This window comes from Myotis yumanensis, unplaced genomic scaffold, assembly GCF_028538775.1.
Source record: "Myotis yumanensis isolate MYYU_CA2020_CCGP unplaced genomic scaffold, mMyoYum1.0.hap1 SCAF_4, whole genome shotgun sequence".
In the NCBI taxonomy this organism is placed as follows: Eukaryota; Metazoa; Chordata; class Mammalia; order Chiroptera; family Vespertilionidae; genus Myotis; species Myotis yumanensis.
In genome coordinates this window covers 109,736,312-109,759,038 of record NW_027223755.1, presented here as the reverse complement: position 1 = coordinate 109,759,038, position 22,727 = coordinate 109,736,312, and the positions used below count along the sequence as shown (strand labels likewise).

Genomic DNA, 22,727 nt, shown 5'->3' with positions numbered 1-22,727 from the left:
TTTCAGAGAGAAAGGGAGAGGGAGAGAGAGATAGAAAAACATCAATGATGAGAGAGAATCATTGATTGGCTGCCTCCTGCATGCCCCACACTGGGGAGCAACCCCACAACCCAGGCATGTGCCCCGATCAGGAATCGAACCATGACCGCCTGGTTCATAAGTCAAAGCTCAACCACTGAGCCGCAATGGCCAGGCAGAGTGGGGTCTTTAATGCAGTGCAGAGACAGGGCGCTAAAGCACACAGCATCACTCATCTAAACACTGCTATTGTTTTGGTTACTTTCCATCCTCCCATCCAGGAGAGAGTCCCAGTTGGATGCTGGTGTGTCTTTAACATCCCTTTAACTTTACTTGTTCATCTCCTTTCTTAACAAATAAAAGAAGGCCCAAATGCAGCTGTTTTGGGCAGGTGGCAAGATTTGGAGAGGTTTAATAGTATGGATACCTCCTGCTATTCAAACTCAGAAACCAGATAGACTATATATTTTTCTCCAGATGGTGCACAAATATGACCAGCATTTGTGGAGATGGGTCAGGAGTAAACAAAGTTGAGGAAATACTAACCTTATGAAATCTCCCTTCCCAATGGTTTCACAGGTAAATTTTACCAAACATTCAAACTAAAAATATTTAAGATGAAGAAAGACTCCCAAGCTCATTTTATGAGGCCAGCATTATCCTAATTCCAAAACCAGATAAAGAAATTACAAAGAAAGAGAATTACAGGCCAATATTCCTGATGAACATAGATGCTAAAATCCTCAACAAAATATTAGCAAACTGGATCCAGCAATACATTAAAAAGGTCATACATTATGTCAAATGGGATTTATTTCAGGGATGCAAGGTTGTACAATATCCACAAATCAATAAACTTGATACACCACATAAACAAAATGAAGGGTCAAAACCACATGATCATCTCAATAGATGAAAAAAAGCATTTGATAAAATCCAGCACCCATTTGTGATAAAAACTCCCAGCAAAGTGAGAATAGAGGAAACATACCTCAACATAATAAGGCCATGTATGACAAGCTCACAGCTAACACCGTACTCAATGGGCAAAACTATCAGCATTTCCCTTAAGAAGAGTACTTTCACCACTCTTTTTAAAAAATATATTTTTATTGATTTCAGAGAGAGGAAAAGAGAGAGAGAAACATCAATGATGACAGAGAATCATTGATCGGCTGCCTCCTGCACACCCCCTACTGGGGATTGAGTCCACAACCCAGGCATGCACACTGACCGGGAATTGAACCCTAACCTCCTGGTTCATGGGTCAATGCTCAACCACTGAGCCACACTGTCTGGGCCTTTCATTACATTTATTCAACATAGAACTGAAAGTCCTAGCCATAGCAATCAGACAAGAAGAAGAAATAAAAGGCATCCAAATTGGAACAGAAAAAGTAAAACTGTTCTTATTTGCAGATGACATGATACTGTATAAGGAGAACCTTAAAGATTTTACAAAAAGCCTACTAAAACTGATAAATGAATTCAGTAAAGTAGCAGAATACAAAATTAATACCCAGAAATCAGTTGCATTTTCTACACCAATAATGAACTATCAGAATTAGAAGCTAAGAAAACAATCCAATGTACATTTGCTTCAAAAAAATACCTAGAGCCCTGTTAGAGCATTGGCCCGCACACCAAGGGTCTTGGGGTCAAGGGCATATACTTGGGTTTCAGCTTCGATCCCCAGTTGGTTAGAGTGTGTGTGGGAGGCAACCAGTTGATGTGTCTCTCTCACATCAATGTATATATCTCTCCCTCCCATTCTCTCTCTTTTTCCTACTCTCTCTAAAAATCTATGGAGAAAATATCCTCAGGTGAGAGTTAACAAAAAATAAAAACAAAACAATACCTAGGAATAAATTTAACCAAGGATGTAAAAGACCTGTACTTGGAAAATTATAAGACACTGAAGAAAGAAACTGAAGAAGGAAACTGAAGAAGATACAAATAAGTGGAAGCATATACCATGTTCATGGATAGGAAGAATTAACATCATTAAAATATCCAAAGTACCCAAAGCAACCAATAGGTTCAATGCGATTCCTATTAAGATATCAATAGTGTATTTCACAGAACTAGAACAAATATTCCTAACATTTATTTGGAACCACAAAGGGCTCCAAATAGCCACAGCAATCTTTAGAAAGAAGAACAAAGTTGGAGTAATCACACTACCAGAACTCATACTATACTATAAGGCCATAGTAATCAAACAGAATGATACTGGCATAAAAACATACATATATATCAATGGAACAGAATGGAGAGCCCAGAAATAAACCCACACTTTATAGTGAATTAATACTTGCCAAAGGAGATTAAAACATACAATTAGATAAAGATAGTGTATTCAATAAATGGTGTTGGGAAAATTGGACAGATACAAAAGAATGAAACTAGACTATCTTCTTACACCATACAGAAAAATAAACTAAAAGTGGATCAAAGACTTTTAGACTGAAAACCATAAAAATTCTAGAAGAAAGCACAGGCAGTAAAATCTTGGACATTCTCATAGTAATATTTTTTCTGATATATCTCCTTGAGCAAGGCAAACAAAAGAAAAAATAAACAAATGGAACAACACCAAACTAAAAAGTCTTTGCACAGCAAAGGAAACCATCAGCACAATGAAAAGACAACCCACTGAATGGGAGAACATATCTGCCAATACATAGGGCTTAATGTCCAAAATTTATAAGGAACTTATACAACTCAACACCAAAAAACCCCCAAACAATTCAATTAAAATACTGGCAGAGGACCTGAATAGGTATTTCTCCAAAGAGGGCATACAGATGGTCAATAGACATATGAAAAGATGCTGAATATCATTGATCATCAGAAAAATGCAAACCACAATGGGATATCACCTGCCAGAATGGCTGTCATCAATAAACCAACAAACAAGTGTTGTCCAGGATGTGAAGTAAAGGCAACGCTAGTGCACTGCTGGTGGGAATGCAGACGGGTGCAGCCACTGTGGAAAGCAGTATGGAGTTTCCTCAAGAAAATTAAAATTGGAGCTGCTTTATGACCCAGCAATTCCACTTCTGGGACTATATCCAAATAAACCTGAAACACCAATTCAAAAGAATATGCACCCCTATGCTCATTGCAGTGCTATTTACAATAGCCAAGATTTGGAAGCAACCCAAGTGCCCGTCAGTAGATGAGTGGAAAAAAAGCTGGGGTGCGTTTACACCATGGAATACAACTTGGCCAGAAAAAAGAAGGAACTCTTACCTTCTGTGACAGCATGGATGGACCTAGAGAGCAGTATGCTAAGTGAAATAAGCCAGTCAGGGAAAGACAAGTACCGTATGATTTCACTTATATGTGGAATTTAATAAACAAAATAAACTGCCAAATAAAGTGGACACAGACTCATGGATACAGGGAACAGACTGGCAGCTGTCGAGGGGAGGGGGCTGGGGACAGGGTGAGAAGGGTGAAGGGATTAAGAAAAAAAAGACTCGTGGACTCAGATAACAGTATGGTGATTGACAGAGGAAAAGGAGCGTTGGGGGAGGTAGAAGAGGGTAAAGCAGGGATAAATGGTGATGGAAGGAGACTTGACTTGGGGTGGTGAACGCACAGTACAATATACAGATGGTGTGTTGTAGAGCTGTATGTCTGAAATCTGTATAATTTTATTAACCAAAGTCACTCCAATAATTTCAATAAAAACAAATAAATCTCCCTTCCCCATTAGTCCCTTTTACAGTTGAGGAAGTTGAGTCTCTCTGGAGGGGATGGACGGAAGGTAGGAAGTTCTCTCCTAATTTGCTGGGTAAGTAAAGCTAAGAATTCTCTTTGTGGTGGAGTTAGATATATATAACCTAACGATGTCTCCTCCCCTACCGCTGCAGTATGTGTGTCTAAGTGTGTGGAGCCACAGGCCTTCCTGAATGTGTGACAGCGGGAACCCATCCCTCCAGGAGACACTTGCAGAATGACCAACGGGATGGATGGCGGGTGGGTGGGTGGATGAGTACCAGTCTGCAGAGGTCTGGGCGGAACCCATGGAGCCCACCCTATCCACTCCCCATTCCCAGCCCCCGTTGGCCCTTCCGCTCTCCTTCTCCCGCGTAGCACTCTCAGTGCACATATCCTTAACGCCACCCAGGGCGGAGGACGAGTGAGGGGCGAGGTTGGAGTCGGAAGACCGCAGGTTGCAGTCCCAGCGCTGCAGAGCTGCGGCTGAGCTAGCTTCCCCGCGAGGCCCGCAGCCGCTGGGTGCCAATATGTAAAGCAGCGGGAGGGGCGGGGCCTGCGCGCAATGCAAACGAGGGGGCGTGCCGGCCCTGGGCTCCGCCCCCACCCCCCGCAGCTGGGACCAGCGGTGCCGAGCGCAGCTGGCCGAGCGCGGCAGCTGGCGAGTGACAGCCGCAGCTCCGAGCGCGCGGCCGCCCGAGCCGCGCAGGGAAGCGCCCCGGCTCGGCAGCAGCGGCCGCCTTCCCCGCGCCTCCCGGCCGCAGCCGGCGCCCCGCGCCCCGGTCGCCCCTCGCGGGCTCCCGCGCCCCGCGCGCAAGATGGCTGACCCGGCTGCGGGGCCGCCGCCGGCCGAGGGCGAGGAGAGCACCGTGCGCTTCGCCCGCAAAGGCGCCCTCCGGCAGAAGAACGTGCACGAGGTGAAGAACCACAAATTCACCGCCCGCTTCTTCAAGCAGCCCACCTTCTGCAGCCACTGCACCGACTTCATCTGGTGAGGGCGCGCGGGCACCTTCCCGGCCCGAGGGCAGCGGCACGCCGCGCGCGGGGATCCTCCGTGCCCCGAGGGACCAGGCGCCCCGCGGACCCCGCGTCCCGGGTGCCCCTCTCCCACCCTCTGGCCCGGACCCCCTGACCACCTTCTGCCCGGGCTCCAGGGGGGCCAGCACCAGGCGCCTCCGGAGCGCCCGGGCCGCGCAGAGCTGGGGTCTGTCTGCCCCTCCTGGGGAGTGCCCTCTCGCCCGTGGGCCCTATCTCGTTACCCCCTTCCGGGCTTCAGTAGCCCGCACCCCACCCCTCCTTTCCGGGGGCAGCGCCCTGGGTGTCCTCTCTCTATTTCCCTTCGGCACGGGCATCCTTTCCTCCTCCGGCGTCTCCGGGGACTGCGCCCGGTGCTGTCTCTCCTCGCGCCTCTCCGGGGGCCTGGGTTCCCCTTTCCACTCCCGAGCCCTCCCCCTCAGGCGCCGCGGGCCCCTTTCTCCCCTGCCCTTCTAGGCCCGAGGAGCCCCCTCTCCCTCCCCAGCCCCGCGGGGGGCACCGCTCCCCGGGGTCTCTCATCCTGGATCCCACTGCGTCTTCATCTCTTATCTTTCCCCGAGGTACTTGGGCATCTCTGCGGGCATATCTCCCGCCTCCCCCCCCGCCCCCCCTCCCCCGTCCCCCGGAAACGCCACCTGGTGGTCGCAGCCGCCCGTCTTCTGCCTTCGAAGGGGAGGTGGAGGATACCTCCGAGCTCCCCGCTCCCCCTCCCTCTCTCCCTCAAAGGCGGAAGACTCTGGGGCACCGGCCTGTGGCTGGGAGTTTGCACCTGGGGTGGAGGGGCGGTGGGGGAGGGGGTGACTGTGGGAACTAGCTGGTGGTGGCTCCCCTCCAGCTGCCTGACTTGCCTCCTTCTGCCTTTGCAGGGGCTTCGGGAAGCAAGGGTTCCAGTGCCAAGGTAGGCTGTGTGCCCTGGGATGCCCCCCCTTTTTTTTTTTTTGGAAGATACGGTGAGAAGGACTTTGTAGAAGTGACTGAGTTAGGCAGAGAGTGAAGGGACCTGGGATTCCTCACCACAGAGGGTCCTTTGAAGGGGCGCGTGCCTATGGGGCAGTGGTGCTCCTTCCAGGAAAGGGCGCGGAGAAGGAGGCCTCACCTGCTAGGAGTGCATCCCCCTTCTCCCTTCCCAGCAGCACAAGCGTCTAACCGGGTCTATTGACTACCCTGCTGGCCAGCCTGCTTCTGGAGGCCCCTCCCCCTCAGTCCTGCTCACTGTGCTTCCTCTTCTCACAGAGTGAGTTCTGCCTCTTCCCCTGCCTCACGCAGGCCTCCGCGGACTGCCACCCTGCGGAGGTGCCGTCCTGTAGAGGTGATGGCAGGCCGCCTCCTGGGCCTCCGGGAAGAGGTGGTCCAGGTGGGGTGCCTCTCAGATCTTGGTTTAAGTCGCCCCTTCTATATTCTGGCGAGACGTGGGAAGACTCTAAGTGACTGCTTACCTGGGACCTTACATCCGGTTTGACATCCTTGACCCAAGCCAGGGAGGCCCAACTTGGCAGATCTGTTAATCATGTGCATGTGGCCTCAGTGGTCGCTGGTTGCAGATTCGCTCCCTGGGGCCGCGTCACCTAGACATATCGAGACCTTAGGTTGTCGACCATTTTTTGAATTTGATGTCAGCATTTTAGAGCTGGGAGATTTCACATACATCTCTGAATCTCCACCTTCAAGTGTGCTGAGACTTGGCTCCTCTCTCTGGTTAGAACAATCATTTGGACTGAGAGTGGCTGTCTGCACATTCATCACGTTGTCTCTGTTGATGCCCTCCAGGCATGCTCCACCCATCTCTGGCCTCCGTAAGCATTTGAGTTTGTAACTTCCAGCTGGGCTAGGTGTGGTTGAATTTGGTGAGAGGAAAGTATTTAAGTGTTAAAGAGCAGGAGATGTGACGTGGTCCTGATTGACAGTTTGGTTGTGTCACCTCCACCCTCCAGGGAAAAGTAAAGTGATCCCTGTGAGTGTTGGTGGCATTGTCAGTTGCTCAGAATGCTGGCAGCATGGCCCTGCTGTCTTCTGAGACTCCTGTGTCCCCTCACCTGAGATCTGGGGCAGGGCTGGCTCAGCCCTTGACCCTTGTAGACTCCCCCTCCCCCCAGCCTCTCTTACAAGACTGTGACCCCTAGTTTCGTGGACTGCACGGGGAGCACTTCCCAAGTCCCAACAACTGAGGTGCTGGTGCAAACAGCTGGGTTGTTTTCTAGAACTTTGGCCGCTCAAGCAAAACACCTACGTTGGTGCCGGAATGCATAGAAGACCTTCACTTCCATGAGTCGGTTTCTGTCTTTGTCTCCTGCTGAGGTCATGGGGGACGGAACTTTTACTGCTACTATCCTGTCCCACCTGCTCTGCAGTTATTCAAGGTTGGGAAGATCAGAATGTCCAGGTGAGGACACACCTGCCGCAGGAGTAGATGGTAGGAATTTCCTGGTGTGGAGAGTGAAGCAGGATTAGGTTTCCAATGAAATATGGCTGCGTCCCAGTAGGAGTGCCTTTTTTTTCATTGCCTTCCGTTTTCTCTTCTCCTTGAGAGGCATCGTAGGGTAGTGGGCATATGCACAGGGTACCGGCAGGTCGCTGTGAGTTTGAATCCCTGCCATGTTATTTAGTTCTCTGTACCTCCAGTTCTTCATCTCTAAAAAGGGTCCAATAACAGGATCCACCCTAAAATGTTGCTGAGTGGCTCAAAGTGGTTGCAACGTATAAGATGCTTGGGCAGCTCCTGAAATTGAGATGCTCAGTGTGGGGACATTCCGGAAGGGTGGGCGTTACCCTCAGCTATGCTCAGAGTTACCTGGGACTAATTTGCGCACCATAAAGCACTTCCTTATCTGGGTATTGTTGGTACCACATATTTCCTTATCTGGGTATTGTTGGTACCACATATTTCCTCTTAAGTTAAAGTGAATCTAATGTATAGAAAACAAGTGTGGCTATTCTCACCCCGAAGTCAGGCGTCCAGAGCCCAGGGTCCAGGTTCCTTTCGGTTTTCTGCTCCACCATCCCAGGAGGGACAGAGATCTCATGGTCCAAGAAGGATGCTAGGCTATGCGGTCAGCACATCCTTATTTAGTCCGCAGGAAGGAAAGGGGAGAGAAAGGCACGGTTACTGTGGAAGTTGCCACGGGTACTTCTGCCTCTGTGCCTTTAGTTAGAACTGAATGGCATACCCACACCCTGCTGCAAAGGAGTGTGCGTTAATTTCAAGTAGCCTTGTTCCCTGCTAGAAGTCAAGGTGTGTGTGTGTGAGTGTGGTGTGTCATTCAAAGCAGAAGGGGAGAGAGGATACAGTCTCTGCCATTCTTGGCTAGGAGGTGTGTAGGGTGATCATAGGAAACCACTGAGCACCCTGGTCCGATGTGTTGGCATGGAAGCTGGGGAGGCTGGAATGGGTGGGAGGAGCTTAAGATGAGATTTTCTCGTTCTGTACTGCCAGGGGACAGAACGCTAGCGCTAGCTTAGCTGCCCATAACCTCCCCCTTTGTGTTCCCACTCTGCTTTTTTAGTAGAAGAGGTAGGGTTAGGGTGTCCCTGGTGGCAGGGGACTGTGGCTCAGAATCCTTATTATGAAACTGCCTCAGTTCTGGGTTAGAGGGGGGGCCCTCAGGCAACAGAGCAGAGCTCTCTCTATGGCATTCTTTAGAGGCGCCTGGGAGCTGCATTTGTGCGTTAATTGTAATGAAGAGGAGCCTTTGGGTAGAATTAGATTCTTCCTCCAAGAAGTTTTTGCACTTTAGTGGAGAGCTTATTTTTTTAAGGAAGTCAGTTCAGTAGAAATAGGAAGGCAGTAAAATGCAGAGGTTCAGAATTCCTAGCGTGGGGTTGGAGTGAGGTCCAACTGGGTCGGCTCTCTGCTGTGCCCCCTCCTCGCTGTGTGACCTTGGGGACGCCATCCACTTGTAGGGCCTCACTTCTCCCCTCCGACCGGAGTCCAGTGACACGGACCTACAGGGTCCTGGCGAGGAGTGCCGAGGGGTGGCGAGAGGAATGTTCACACCAAGGGCACGTGACTCTGAGTGAGATGCTCATAATTACTTGATTAGCGGCAGGAAACCGTGGGACACAGTTATTCTGGACTCATTAGATGACTGTGTCTCCTGCGTGTATGCAGATGGGCTCTCTTCTCAGGTCTGTTTCTCCACGGGCTCTGGGTCACACCAGGGAGTGCACAGCTCAGGTTTGGGCCCAGACAGCCAGGCTTGTAAAGAGCATCTTTTCTCACCCCTGTCCTTGTGAGAAAGATCTAAACTTGCCATGGCCCCCATAGAAAACCCCCCGTGCACTAATTTTATGGCTGTGAAGACACTGGTGATTAGAATGAGTAAACCGGCTCTTCCCTTTCCTGTGTAGACTAGAACACATGTTTTTAAGCATTCTAATAGAAATTATTCTTAAAAAACCCCGATGGATTGCACGAACCCAACCATTGCTATTTCACCATCAGCTCTATAGCATACAAGTTCATTTTTGTCTGTAGTTAACACATACTGATTAGAATATGCACTTTTAGAAAAACATCCATCAAAGATGAATCAAAAGGTTCATTTTACTTTCGGCATCATTTTTTCCATTTGTAATATGATATTCTGCATGTCAGGTTGAATTTTCTCAACACTCATAAAGAGAGTGTGGTGGTGTGTGTGCATGTGTGTGTATGCGTGTGCGTATGCATGTGTGCAACCACCATGTCAGGTTTCATGTTACTGGAGCTTGCTTCAGTTATGCCACCTCTCTGCCTCCCACTAGCAGAGCCCAGAGGCCTGTGCGTGAAACTCCGCTCACCTTTGGGCTTACTCGCAGTGTGTCCTGGGGGATCTGTGTGGATGAAAGACTGTCTGATGGTTTGACTTTCTGATTTTTCCAACCTGGAGTGGGATTTCAGGCCCAAAGTCTAAAGTGAAATAAAAATCTGTAGGTGGCTTACTGTTGGGTCTCACAAAGGAGGCCGGCTTGTGGGGAGGCAGCAGTTAATTCATTCTGAGCTGCAGAGCACACAGGGAAAGCCTGCAGCTTTGTCACTGGGCAACAGCTGTCCTTTCTAAGTAAATATGGAAAATATGACCTTTGAAAATCTAGTTGATGTAACATGTTTCTTCGAAAGTTAATTAAAAAACATTGTTTCTGAATACAGATGATACTCTAGTCTGGGTGCTGCCCAGAGCCATCTACGGCGTTTATGGTGTATAAGGGTCAACAGAGGAAAAGATATAGAGAAGGTAGTTGGCCAAAAGATAAGCTGGAGGTTTGAAAATAACTTGTACACATTCTTGCTGTTGGGGTTTCTCTTTCTTCTCTGCCTGTTCTTCTGTATCCGTCTCTATCGCTTCCCCACCCCTGCCACACGCACACACACACACACACACACACACAGACATGCAAATAGATGAAAGTGTCACAGTTTTGAGAATATGCATCTTCTTTGGATGCTTTTTAGTTACAGGTTGTTAAATTACTAAATACAATTTAAAATCCTGTCTCTGTTTTTTTTGGACTGCAGTCCAGTGAATTTTGGGGTTGGTAGGGAGGTCAGCTGAAAAGCTCATCGTGTATGGCTGATGCATTCAAAAGCTTTGTCTCTTATCATTTTGACATTTTATCTAATATCATGGATTATTTGACTTCACTCATCCAGCTCCAAATTGGAATTGTGTGATATTCCATAGATTGACTGCTGGGCTTTTTATAGAGTATGTAAATTCCAGTGTTTACTTATGGCATTCAGAGGTGCGATGGCTACTTGAAAATCTGATGGAAATTTATATACTTACCACATATAACTCTTCCTTCCCTTCCCTTCCTCCCTTCCTCCCTTCCTCCCGTCCTTCCTTCCTGAAAGCATTCATTAAGTTCTATGTGTCAAGTACTATTTTAATGGTGGGAATACAACGCTGAATGACATCCTTATTGTCATGGAGTTTACAGTGTAATGGGGAGATAAGACATCCTACACTGATATTCACTTCACATTTGTTAGTGTTTTGAAGGAAATGTACAGGGTGCTGTGGGATGCCAACCTATGTAATGGCTGGGGGTGGAGTCAGGGATTTCTTTGGTCTGAGAATTAAAAACAAAAACCACACTTGCTGGTCTCTGAACCAAGACTGAGTTGTGAAGGAGCCAGAGCTAAAGGTGCCCATATCTGGATAAAGATACGCAGGAGGGTTTATTGCTGACCAGCCGCAGGAAGCCCTGACTCTCCTTGTGTCGTGGCTGCAAGTAAGATGAGTGTTTAGTAGAATTACTTGGTACTTTAAGATGCCTCTCTCTCCATTTGGCAGACAGAACTTCATCTTTTAGCCAAGAGCGCAGATAACGAGCTAACTTCTTTGGTTGGGGGTTGCAGTTGAGGTGGTTCTAAAGCAGAAAAATCAGACCATTTCAGAGGTGGAAGAGCAAGTCTGAAATAATAGATTGAAGAAAAGTAAGGAGAGAGTAAAGCCTTTCAGCGAAGGGGCACAGGATTGCTTGCATGGCCTCCCGACTTCCCAGGTCCATGTCTGATATTCTACAACTGTTCCTTCATTTTGCTTAGGCAGTATTTTCTCTCATTTGCAGGACAGTTTTAAGAGTTTTATAATATGCTTTGTCCACTCTTTCCATCCCTCTGATTTCATCCAGGAGAAAGTCTCCATTTGGTGCTAAGATGTCTTTAGCATCAAACACACATATGGGCACTTAGTAAATGTGTTTTATTTTTTATTATAAAGGGACTACCAGGAATTATTAGAACATAAATATATTAATTTCTACCTGTAACCCACTCCCCCCCTTTTACCTACTGTTGAGCCTGGTTCCGTTCAACTTCTGGGCTTAATTTTGTCCTGGCTGTTCCTCCTTGCGGACAGGGAAGGAGAGCTGAGTCTTTCCTGGAAGCGTTTGGGGTTGGAAGGGAGCTCAGTGTTGCAGAGACTGAAAGACAGCAGCTGCGGGCTCCGCAGGGTCTGCGAAGGTGGCGGTATCCTCAGGGGTGTCAGCCTTTTTCTGTTGTTATTGTTGCTGCTGTTGGTGCATTTTAGTTGTCCTTTGTCCTGTTGTTCCCCCCTTGCCCCCTGGATGTCTCCTTTTCCCTCAGCCCACATGCAGAAAGCACCCTAGTGGGTGAGAAGGGGACATCGGACCCAGACCAGGAGGGTTTCTGGTCCCCTCCTGCTGAGTAGATGGAAATGAACTTAGCTCAACAGTAACCGTGTTCTTGGGCGGGAATCTACACTCGTTCTTCGTTCACCTTGCCACCGCCCAGTGAACAGACTGGGCTTCCAGAGGTGCCCTATAAATCGGGCTTGAGCGTGCAGGCTGAAAAGTCAAACTTGACATCCAGACCTGGCTCTGTCTCTTTGTAACTCCATGACCTTGGGCTGGTGAAACACGACCCTGCCTTTATCCACTCCTCCTTCTCTCCACCCACTCACTCACCCATCCATTCATCTATCCACCCAGCCAGTCTTACGGATGCACCATCCATTCATTCACCCATCCATCCAGTTACCTATCTGTCCATCATCTTTCCATCCATCATCCACCCATTTAATAATTTCCCTATCCATGTAGCCATCTGTCCATCTCTTTGTTCATTCGTCAAATATTTATTGAGTGCCTGCAATAAATAAACACTGGAACTAGAGCAGTGAGCAAGACAGTCCCTGCTCTCATGGAATTTACACTTTAGTGGAAGGAGAACAGCAATTAATTAATAACAGAAAAAATATATTGTATGATGTCAGGTTGCAACATGGGCTTTGAAGAGACATATAACATTGTCTTTAACCTTGAAGATCTTCCTGGTCTGTTGAGGCCAGACCAGCAGATTAGTTCTGATACGCAAGTGAAAAGTGCTGCACCGAAGGTGTAAACACCCTTTGGCTGATATCCTTTCTTGGGAAGGGGTGGAGAAGATTCCCCAGGAGATGACATTTGGGAACAATCTTACAGAAGGAGTGGGAGTTCCCAGATTGACAGGGGGTGGGGGCTGGGAGTGCAGCCCGGGTAGAGGAGCAGGTGGAGGAGCGAGCAGGGCACAGGCAGGGCACAGGAAGGAGGATGTGTGAGGGAGGAGCTGGTGGGAGACGGACGTCATATCGGAGGGTTTGGACCTGGCAAAGGCAGAGTAGTGACTAGGAAGAGGCTGTTGTCATTGCTTTAAAGTGGGAGGTGTGGGAGTGAATGAAATGGCCAGATGTTTGAAAAAGAAGAGAATGAGATGCATTTTAAAACAATGATTACAGTGACTCAGGTTCTGAGATTCCAAGCTGGTAGGTTTGGAGGGCAGGTGGGAGAGACAGAAATGGCCATGTAGAAGCGGTGGGGACGTGTTCCCGGAGAATCTGGGGACGCTTGCCATTTTCACACCCTGAAGAGACATTTGGATTTTCCTGTTCCTGGTTCTATCTTGGGAGGTGGTGACGGGGTTATTTTTATGGTTCTGACTGGGGATGCTCTCCGCACTGTGGATGCAGAGGGCCACACACAGGGCTATGCCTCAGAGAGGGCCCCTCTCACCCCCCCCACCCCCGCCCGGCCCCCCTGCTGCTCGGGTCCAGCACGCCCTAGGTTCGGGCTTTTGCTTCGGAGACAGAGAAGCATCCGTTTAAATTTTAGCTTTTTGTTATGGGACCTTGAACATGCTACTTAAAGCCTCTGAGCTTGTGTGTCGTCAGAGGCAAATGGCAGTAGTGAAATATCTGGTTATAGGGCACAGGTGAGGTGCTTCCTTGATAGACAGCAGCTAATTCCATTGCTCCCAGGCTGGGCATCGTCTGTCCTCACCGAGTTCACAAGCTTGTTGGGGAGGCAAGAGGAGTGTCCTGAATCCAGGGAGGATGCAAGAGTGAAGGAGCTTGCAGTTGGGTCAGAGGCTGGGGGTCAGAGGCTGGGCGCCCTCCGGCTCCCAGAGAGCAGTGCCTGGCTGGGGAGGGGGCGGAGGGGGCGCTGAGCTGGGTGAGTGCAGCGCTTTCCAGGCAGCCGTTTCCTGGCTTTCGGTGCTTGAATTTGTGGGAAACCTCAGAAAGCGGAATTGAAATCGTGGCCCATCAACGGCCTCAGGCCTCATTTGAAAAGATGTGGATGGCATTTCAGCTTTGAATAGATTTCTGACCATTTCATCTTTCAAATGTAAACTTTTGAATTCTTCACTCTTTGGATGGAATGTTTGCGGGCTCCTGTGGGTTGAAGAAGAAGCTGGCAGGTGGCGTGGGTGAAGGTGGAGGGTGAGGCCACACGGCTGTGTCCCGTCTTGTGATGGGGGATGACCCCTCTGGAAGGTCTTCCCTCTCTCCCTGGGGGCGGGGTCATTCTTTATAGTGTAGGCAGTGCCGGGCTGAGAGTTGTGATGGTACCTGGATACTGTGTGTGTGTGTGAAATGTGTGGTTGACGGTACTGATCATTCTACCTGGGCCAAAGAGCGCGCTTGGAGAAGCAGGGTTAGCCTGTGGAGTGGTGAGGGGCCTCTTCTCTTTCAGGTAGATGCCAGGTGGCCGGCTTTCTGATCTTCTCAAGATCAAGTCCAGAATCCGTAACATGAGTTACAAGTGTTTGCCGGATCTGGGTCCTCACGTGCCTCCCTTGTGCCACCTTCCACTCACTTTTCATCCTCTCTCCGAAGACCAACTCGTCTCCCTCAATCACGACTCACTCCTGCCCACCACAGGGCTTTTGCACATGCCCTATCTTCAGCTTGAATCGCTCCTCCCTCTCCTCTTCTCCACCCCCCCCCCCCACCTCCTACTTACCCTTCAGAACTTAGCTCAAATGTCACTTCTTCAGAGATGCCTTCCCTGATCTTCCAAACCAGGTTCCCCCTGGTACAATCTCATAACCCCTTGCTATTTACATTTTCTAATTGTATATTTATTTGAGAGTTTAGTGTCTTGTCTTCTCTACCAGAGTGTAAGTTTCAAGAGAGTAAGGACCACATCTCTGTAATTTCCCGTTTTTTTCTGGAGTGCGGACTCCTGTTCGGCCACGGTGTGTGCTTGCTCACAGCTGTACATGAATGGACATAGAGGGAGAAATGGCTCAGGGGAGGGGTCATTTGATTTGGGTTTTGGTGCTAGTGTTGTGATAGCTTTATCTGTGATTTTTATAGCGGGTGTATCACTTCCTAGTTTACAAGCTCTGATCGTTTTGGTTTGAGTTGGAAATACATGTCCTCATGAGAGCCTGTGGGAAATGATGTTCAGAGCGGTGTGGACCCTGCAGTCTTAACTTTGGATGGAACCTCAGGCCGGTCCCTGTCTCTGTGAAGATAAATGGTTTTTCCTCTGAGATCCCTGCCTTTGTGCATCATGGACCCTGGTGGGCCGGAGTGGAAAGAATTTTCTTTAGCATCACATGCACTGCCCACCAGCAGTGGAGCAGTGGGTGGCCAGTGGGATGCTCTGCAGCACCGAGAATGAACAAGGTACAGCTACACACAGAGGACGCTCCCAAACACAGCGTGAGCTAAACATGCCAGACAGACGTACATCCCGCCTGACTCCGTGCAGGTGGAGCTCAGGGACTGGTGAGCGTCATGCAGGTGATGGTGGCTAGCACGGGGATAGCCCTGAGGGGTGGGAATGGGACTAGGAGGGACTCCTGGGTGGTGGCCATGTTCTTGATCTGGGTGCTGGTTACCTGGTGTGTTCAGGCTGTGAAAGTTCACTGAGCTCTATACTTGTTCCCACGTTTCTGTTATGATCTTACACTTCACTGAAAATGGTTTTGAAAAGCACAGTTTTAAATCACTGAGTTTGTCTGAGGAAGGTGAGTTGGGTTTGTTTTGCACCTGGAAGTGAAATCCGGCTGGAGTCACCCACTGAGGGATGCTCCCACTGAGGGATGCTCCCACTGAGGGATGCTCCCTCTGAGGGATGCTCCCAGTGCCCTCGGGGCATCTGCTCCCCATTCCAGCATCGCCCATGGGTTGCCAGCGGTAGAGCAAGAAAGCCAGGCACCGTGGCAGTTCCCCACCCGGTAGGTAATGAGCTCTGTTAGTACCCGGAAACCGTGAGCTCACGCGCTATGTCAGGGCTTGATGTTAGAAGTGCGGTGCTGGCTAAGGTACTGGGAAGACTCTGGGAGCTGCTGTGTGGAAGGGGAAGTCCTGATGCCTCCGTGGCCTGGCAGAGGGATTTATTTTTCCCTTACGCTCGGCCCCGGCGGGGACCGGGTCAGGCAGTCTTCCACGCAGTGACCCCGGGTCCTCCCTCGGGTGGGCGGGGGGCACACTCCTGTCACAGCCACCGCAGCGGGGAGGGACTGCATCACTTTGGCTCACAGTGTGTTGGCCACACCGAGGCCAGAGCCACGTCAGCTCAAGGTCCTGGGACGTGCCGACCAGCTGCGTGCCCGGAGGAGGGTTGGTGCCCACGGCCAGCTGCTCCAGTCCCCACGGCCGCGCTTCCTTCCCGAACTCGGGGTGGTGTACCCAGTGTTACCTTTCCCTGGGCGCCAGGAGGACTGAGAGGTGAGACCCGAGGCCCTTTGTCTCATCAAACATGCGGGGTGGCTTCGAGGAGAGGATGGTGAGCTGTGTTACTAAGAGTGACATAAGGAAGTGCTCTTCTTGCTTTTGCTGAGAGCAATCTGATTCTCTCAGAATTCCCAGTTTCCAACCAGTCAAATGCTCCCCCTCGGCCGGCGCCCTTCGTAAGTGCTCCTCCCTGAGGGCAGGGCCGCCAGTCAGTTCTCACGTGTCCTCCCTCCTAGAAGAATCCGCGGGGGGTTCCACTTTTGGATGTTTGACTGGACACCGAACAAACCAGTTACCTATTATGATTGCATAACACACCCCTCAACCCTTAGTGGCTTAAAATAGCCACCGTTTTATTCAGCCCCAGTGTTTGTGGGTCAGTAATTTGGGTTGGCTCAGTGGGTGGTCCTTGTGGTCGAGGCGGGTTGTCTGCAGCCTCTGGAGGATGCCGGGGGCAGCTGGGGCCCTGCTCCAGGTGCTGGCGATGCACCACACCACCCAGGGCGCTGCCCAGCCGCACAGGGCCACCCCGCCACGTTCTGTGGGAGCAAGGCACAGGCCTCCCCAGAGGTAAGGAGGAAACAGAGGGACACACTCTTCCTCTGGGAAGGGAAAAGCTGCGATGACATGTGACACATTCGGGAGCTGACCAGGCCCATTTCAGCGAGGCCTCTGACTGCTCAGCTCTCTGCGCATGCTCAGTGGAGTGTGCAGCTGCTGAGCTGCACCCGAATCCAGGCAGGTCCCAGGTCAGCGCTCAGCCCTGAGTCCTAATCACAGGACCTACCTCACAGGGAAGTGGCAGGGCCAATTGAGATGCTGTATAAGAGCACAGCGTGGGGCCTAGTGCACATGAAACACTCCCACCACTGCCCCAGGTGCTCCCACTACTACGTCCAGCGCTCCCACCACTGCCCCTGGCACTCCCACTACTACATCCAGCGCTCCCACCACTGCCCCCGGTGCTCCCATCACTGCCCTCCAGCGCTCCCACCACTGCCCCCGGTGCTCCCATCACTGCCCTCCAGCGCTCCCACCACTGCCCCCGGTGCTCCCATCACTGCCCTCCAGCGCTCCCACCACTGCCCCCAGCACTCCCACCACTCTGGGTTGGGCTGTGCACTTGGAGCTCTGCTCTGCGCTTGAGAGTCAGAACACAAGGCTTCTGACCCCGGGCAGGGGGTCCGAGGAAGGGATGTGCAGCTGCATCTCCCCATAGAACTGTGATGGAGCGATGGGTCAGGGCAGGCATCTCCTCCTTTGTGAAATGAAGGTGATGACCTAGGACCTACCTCCCCGGGTGCCAGGTGCCCTGAATGAGATGAGCAGGCCAAGAACAGCGATCGATCATTACATGTTAGATCTGAGAAAAAATTCTCAAAGCTACCCTTGAAAGACACCCTAAAGGTACCAGTCTTGCTTAGTTCTCTGCCCGTGACTCTGGCCAATGTCATTGGTGTTTTTTCTTTAAAAGATGAAGCTTTGCAGGCAGGCGGCTTATTGGGGAGCAGCTCTTGGGAACAACCCCTCTAAGGACTGAGAGCAGCAGGGAAGGGGAAGTTGGATTGTGGTGCAATAGTTGTGAGAGAGGCCGGAGCCAATCTGTGGCTGGAGCTGGTGTGGCCCTTTGGAAGCGGGGCCCTGGGGACCTGCACCCAGTGGGCGGCTCTTGAAAAGGTGGTGTTTCCTTGGGTAAGGCAGCTTCCTTCCTCGTGGGAGGGCTCCCAGGGAGGATGCAGCAGGGAGATGTGGGGTCTCTACACTCCCAGATGTTGGGGTACGTGTCCTGGCCCTGCAGGTGTGCGGAGGGTCTCGGGGATGCACCATGGGGTCCGTGGCATGCTTCCAGGCCTCTCTTAGAGGTGCATTGCAAACCGCGCCCCCTTGACCATTGGTAAGCCTGGGGGGCTCCCTTGGGCCCTTCCCAGAGCTGGTTTAGATGTCCTCCAGATTCACAGACGTGCTTGGCAGAACCGAAATGCCATTCACAGAGCCTTAATCCAAGTAGACCTGGGACCTGGGCATGGCTGCCAAGGCTACCCAGGAGGGAGATCCTACCAGCTCACTTCCCTTAGACCAGCGGTTCTCAACCTGGGGGTCGCGACCCCTTTGGGGGTCGAACGACCCTTTCATAGGGGTCGCCTAAGACCATCGGAAAACACATATATAATTACATACTGTTTTTGTGATTAATCATTATGCTTTAATTATGTTCAATTTGTAACAATGAAATTGGGGGTCACCACAGCATGAGGAACTGTTAAAGGGTCGCGGCATTAGGAAGGTTGAGAACCACTGCTTTAGACCATACTCTGGAGTCACAGGAGATTCCGACGGACTTCACTGCCTGCTGCCCCGAATCCTCACACCTTTCTGCAGCTCCCCTTGGGGATGGGTTTTCTTGAACTCCTCTAACTTGTTTTTTAAATTGTGGGCCATCATTATTAGAGGGTCATGAAATCAATTTAGAAGATGATGGACCTCCTAAAAAAGCAGAATGGCCCTGCCGACGTGGCTCAGTGGTTGAGCTTTGACCTATGGATCAGGAGGTCATGGTTCAATTCCCAATCAGGGCACATGCCCGGGTTGTGGGCTCGATCCCCAGTGGAGAGTGTGTAGGAGGCAGCCAATCAATGATGTTTCTCTCTCTCTCCCTCTCCCTTCCTCTCTGAAATCAATAAAAATATATTTTAAAAAAAAAAGCAGAATGTAAGATATAGGAATGCACCAGACTCAGGAAGCCTAGTATTGTTGCATAAAACTTTATTGCACTTCTTGGACATGTAAAATGTGCTTCTCACTGTGGGCCATGGTCAGCACAGTTTGAAAACCATAGTAGAAAGTATGGACAAGAGGCACGTGAGGCTCGTGAACTTGGCCTGTGGACTGTTGAGGCTTCATTTACTTTTCGAATGAGATACATGCATTGTTTTGAATTCTTTAGAATTAGTTGTTTTATTCTCAACCTGTCAAAGATGATTTTGATTATCCTCTTTGAGTTTTACCAGGTCACCAATGAAAGTCAGTTTTGCAGATAGAATGTTAAGTGTGGGACACGCATTTTTAAGATGGAATTGTTAGCTTTGGCGGACTGACCTGTCACCTGGTGACGTGCCAAGTGCTGTGCGGAGTGCCAGCAGAGAGCTGTCCCTCCCGCAGAGAGAAGGAGCTGGCCATCCTGGGGACAGTGTGGGCTGAGAACAGAATCGGCACAGAGGGAGGGAGGGGGAGGGACTCAGGGGCTGCACAGAGCCCTGGGGGAGGTGGGACCGCAGGGAGGTGGGTCTGTGGCCTCTTCCCTCTTCCCCCTTCCCCCCATTGTAACTTCCCTTTTGGCCTTCTCTGATTTGGGGCCCAAGGGCCACAGTGGGGGCAGGGCTCTTCAGATGGGACAAAAGGTCATGTTCAAGAAAAAAAATGAAGTTAGGGCCAGATCCACTCCTGCTTCAGTGTATGTGCCTCTCTAGCCCCTGGGAGGATCTCTGCTAACTGGGGACACAGGCCAGGGAATTCTCCACTTCTTGGACACCTTCACAGAAGGCTTTTAAATGCTGGCTCGATCGAGTGCTTACAATCTGCCTGGCACTCTTAAGTGCTCACACGGCGCTCACTCAGTCCCAAGTGCGCCCTGTGAGCTTGCTGTACTGTGACTCCCAGCTCCTGCTGGGGAAACGGCACAAAGACTGAAGACGGTTTTCTGAAGTTGCCTGGAGTGAGGATTGAAGCACGGCCCTGAGTTCAGGACTGCATTAAGGCATGCAGGGCTTCGCAAGGGATGATGCTGGTGGTGGTGACGATGGTGACGGTAGAATTGCGGTCACGATGACAGAGACTGCTCATGTTTGGGGTTTTGCAGTGAGCTGGGCATTTTACAGAGTTCATCCCATTGGAGCTTCACCTCCGGGAAGATTTTCTGTTATTTTTATTCGCATTCATCCAAAAGGAAATGGGCTTCATGAGGAAGAAGCGCGTGCGCAGGAACGGCAGGGGCTGTGTTGCTTTCAGGTCCCTCTGGTCTGATTCTGAAGGGGTTGGTGGGAGGGCTGGATGGTGGAGCCCCTGGCGGGTGGGTCAGGACAGCAGCCAGGCAGCCTCTGGGATACACGGTTCCCGTCTGCAGGGACAGGAGAGCTTGCTGGCCACCGCAGTGGGAGAGACTGGCACAAGCTACCGACTGGAAATTCCCTAGTAGGACAAAATATTTCCATTAAATCTTTTTCCCGTGAGGGAGTGTGCAGTCTGTGCATTTTTATCCATAACCCTGAATAAGGAGTTCAGAAAGTGACTCTGGTCTCATGACTTTCGATGGTCATGTGACCCTGGTCAGCTGATTTCTTTGTGTCTGAGCTGCTGGGCTGGGAGGACAGGGTGAGAACTGTGGAAGTCCTTGCAACATGGGGAGAAAGGGGTCACGTAGGGCAGACACGTCCATGCCACGGCCATACTTCCCCTAAGAGCTGCTCTAATTTATTGAGGCACCAAACTAAGCGCTTCACACATGATCTTATTTAAAGTGTGTAGCTTACCCTAAAGGACATCTCATTTTACCTCCCTGAAGGAACTAAGGCTCATTGATGTTAGATAACTGGCCCCGAGCCTTGAAACTAAGAAGTATTTGAAGAGGGAGGGAGACCATCTGGTTTGAAGCTTGTGGTTCAAGTATTGTGCAGACCTGCTTGGCCTTTGCCCAGGGCACAGAGGTGGTATATCAGGTGTGGTTTACAGCCTATGTATCTTTCCCAAAATCCATTCAGAGGGGAATAATATAAAAAATGTAATAACACAGTATGGTCCACCTGGCATATGTGGCCACCCCCTCACGTGCAGGGGAAGTATGGGGACATAGGCCTGTTTCTGAACTCCAGCAGCCCTCAGTCTCATACATGAACATTTATAACAGCGTGCTAGTGTGCTGCGGTGGTGGTGGAGGGAGGACGCTGGGAGCAGCTTGCTTCCCCAGGTCCTGGGGGGGCTGCACAGGAGCCCCAGTTCTAAGCTGAGCTTTGAGGAAGCAGAAGCAGTGAAAGAGCATCAGCAAGGTGGGAGGAGCAAGAGAGAGAAAGGATGCGTGTTTCGAGGAAGTAGTTGAAGACGAAATGTTAAGCTTGGAGGGGGCAGAGAGAAGGCAGGAGACCTTTGAAAGTAGGGGAGAAATACCTCCAGGATTCAGAACTGACAAGATCTCAAGGTGGTGAGGTCAGCAGCCTTAAGTGCTGACAAAAGAGCAGTCAAGCAAGGCAAGGAACACATCTTCAGGGGAGGCGGAAGCCTGGGTGGAAAAGAAAAGAAGGGAAAACGGGTGGGAAATACAATAAGTTTAGAGGTCAGGGGAGGAATTTTTGCCTCATGGTCTCTGTTTGCTTTGGGCAGCAGGTAAAGGGAGAAATTAGACAGATCCGGCTTCAGATCCTACAGCCCCAGGCGAACTTCTTATCCTTGGCTTCCTCGTTTTAAAAAGAAGTGAATGATAAGGGTAGTGCCTTCCTCATCCCGCTGTGAGGATGGTGTTTGTGTGGGGCCTTGCAGCACCCTGCCTGGCACTGGTGCAAAAAACAGTAGTAGGAACATTGCTGGCTGTTGAGGAAGGTCTTGTTTGGGCATCTTAATGAATAAGGGCATCATAAGAGCAGTAGGAAATTCCAGCAGAGGAGGGAGCTTGGGGATGAAATAGTGAATTCTGCATTAGTTGTGTTGAGTTTGAGATACCTGGGGCATACCCAGGTGTAGGTGTCCAAAAGGCAATTGAGAATAATGAGAAGTCAGAGATGGAGGTAAAGATTTGGGAGTTATTAATACAAGGCTGTATTTTTCAAAATACCTACAGCGTATTACTGGTGGTACTCAAAGGCTTTAATTGTAAATGGCATTAAACAGCACGGGTTACACAGTTTCATTTTTCTTTAGTTCTCTTATAATTCTGCTGGCTGTTAAGGAGAATGTCTCAGTGCCATTCTATTATGTGTTAAATATCTTTCTAAAACATGCTAATCTCCCTTTTAAATAAAAAGAATGAGGAACCTTAGGCTACGGGCTGCCAGAATATAATCATTTAAATTTTCATTGTGTTGTTTATGCCTGTCTTCTATTTAGAGCAAATGTTACTAGCTTTCCAAGGTCTGGTGGTTGTTTCCAATAGGATGATTTGATTGTTAATAACCGAACAACGAAACGAGCTGTGTGGCATAGGTGTGATACAGGCGTTCTGGGGACCGAAGGTGCACCACGCACTGTGGGTTCTTGGAATCACAGCATCACGCAGGAAAGAATTCAGACGTGAGCCAGTGAAGCCGTGTGACAAGAGTGGCTACTCCGCAGACAGAGCAGCCCTTCCTAGTGGGATTTGCTTCTTTTATTGAGGCTCATCTAACAGAGGAATAGGGGACTTAATAAGGGGGAGGAATATTCAGGATTTTTCTGGGAAAGTGATGGAGACTTCTCAGAAGAGCCCCATTTTGGGTCCTTATATGGGCTTTCTGTTTTTTTGATCGAGGCAGTGTGGGGTGT

General features: G+C 50.1%; 1 protein-coding gene across 2 annotated transcripts in view; it reads left to right on the top strand.

Moving 5' to 3' along the window:
* Nucleotides 1–4,490: 4,490 nt before the first annotated feature.
* Nucleotides 4,491–22,727, top strand: part of PRKCB (protein kinase C beta) — a 290,571-nt gene continuing 272,334 nt past the window's right edge. For both annotated transcript variants that reach the window (XM_070413662.1, XM_070413661.1), the window contains exons 1-2: nucleotides 4,491–4,735; nucleotides 5,646–5,677. In XM_070413662.1, coding sequence (XP_070269763.1) covers nucleotides 4,563–4,735; nucleotides 5,646–5,677 — 205 coding nt within the window. In that variant the 5' untranslated portion in view covers nucleotides 4,491–4,562. The remainder of the gene's footprint in view (nucleotides 4,736–5,645; nucleotides 5,678–22,727) is intronic.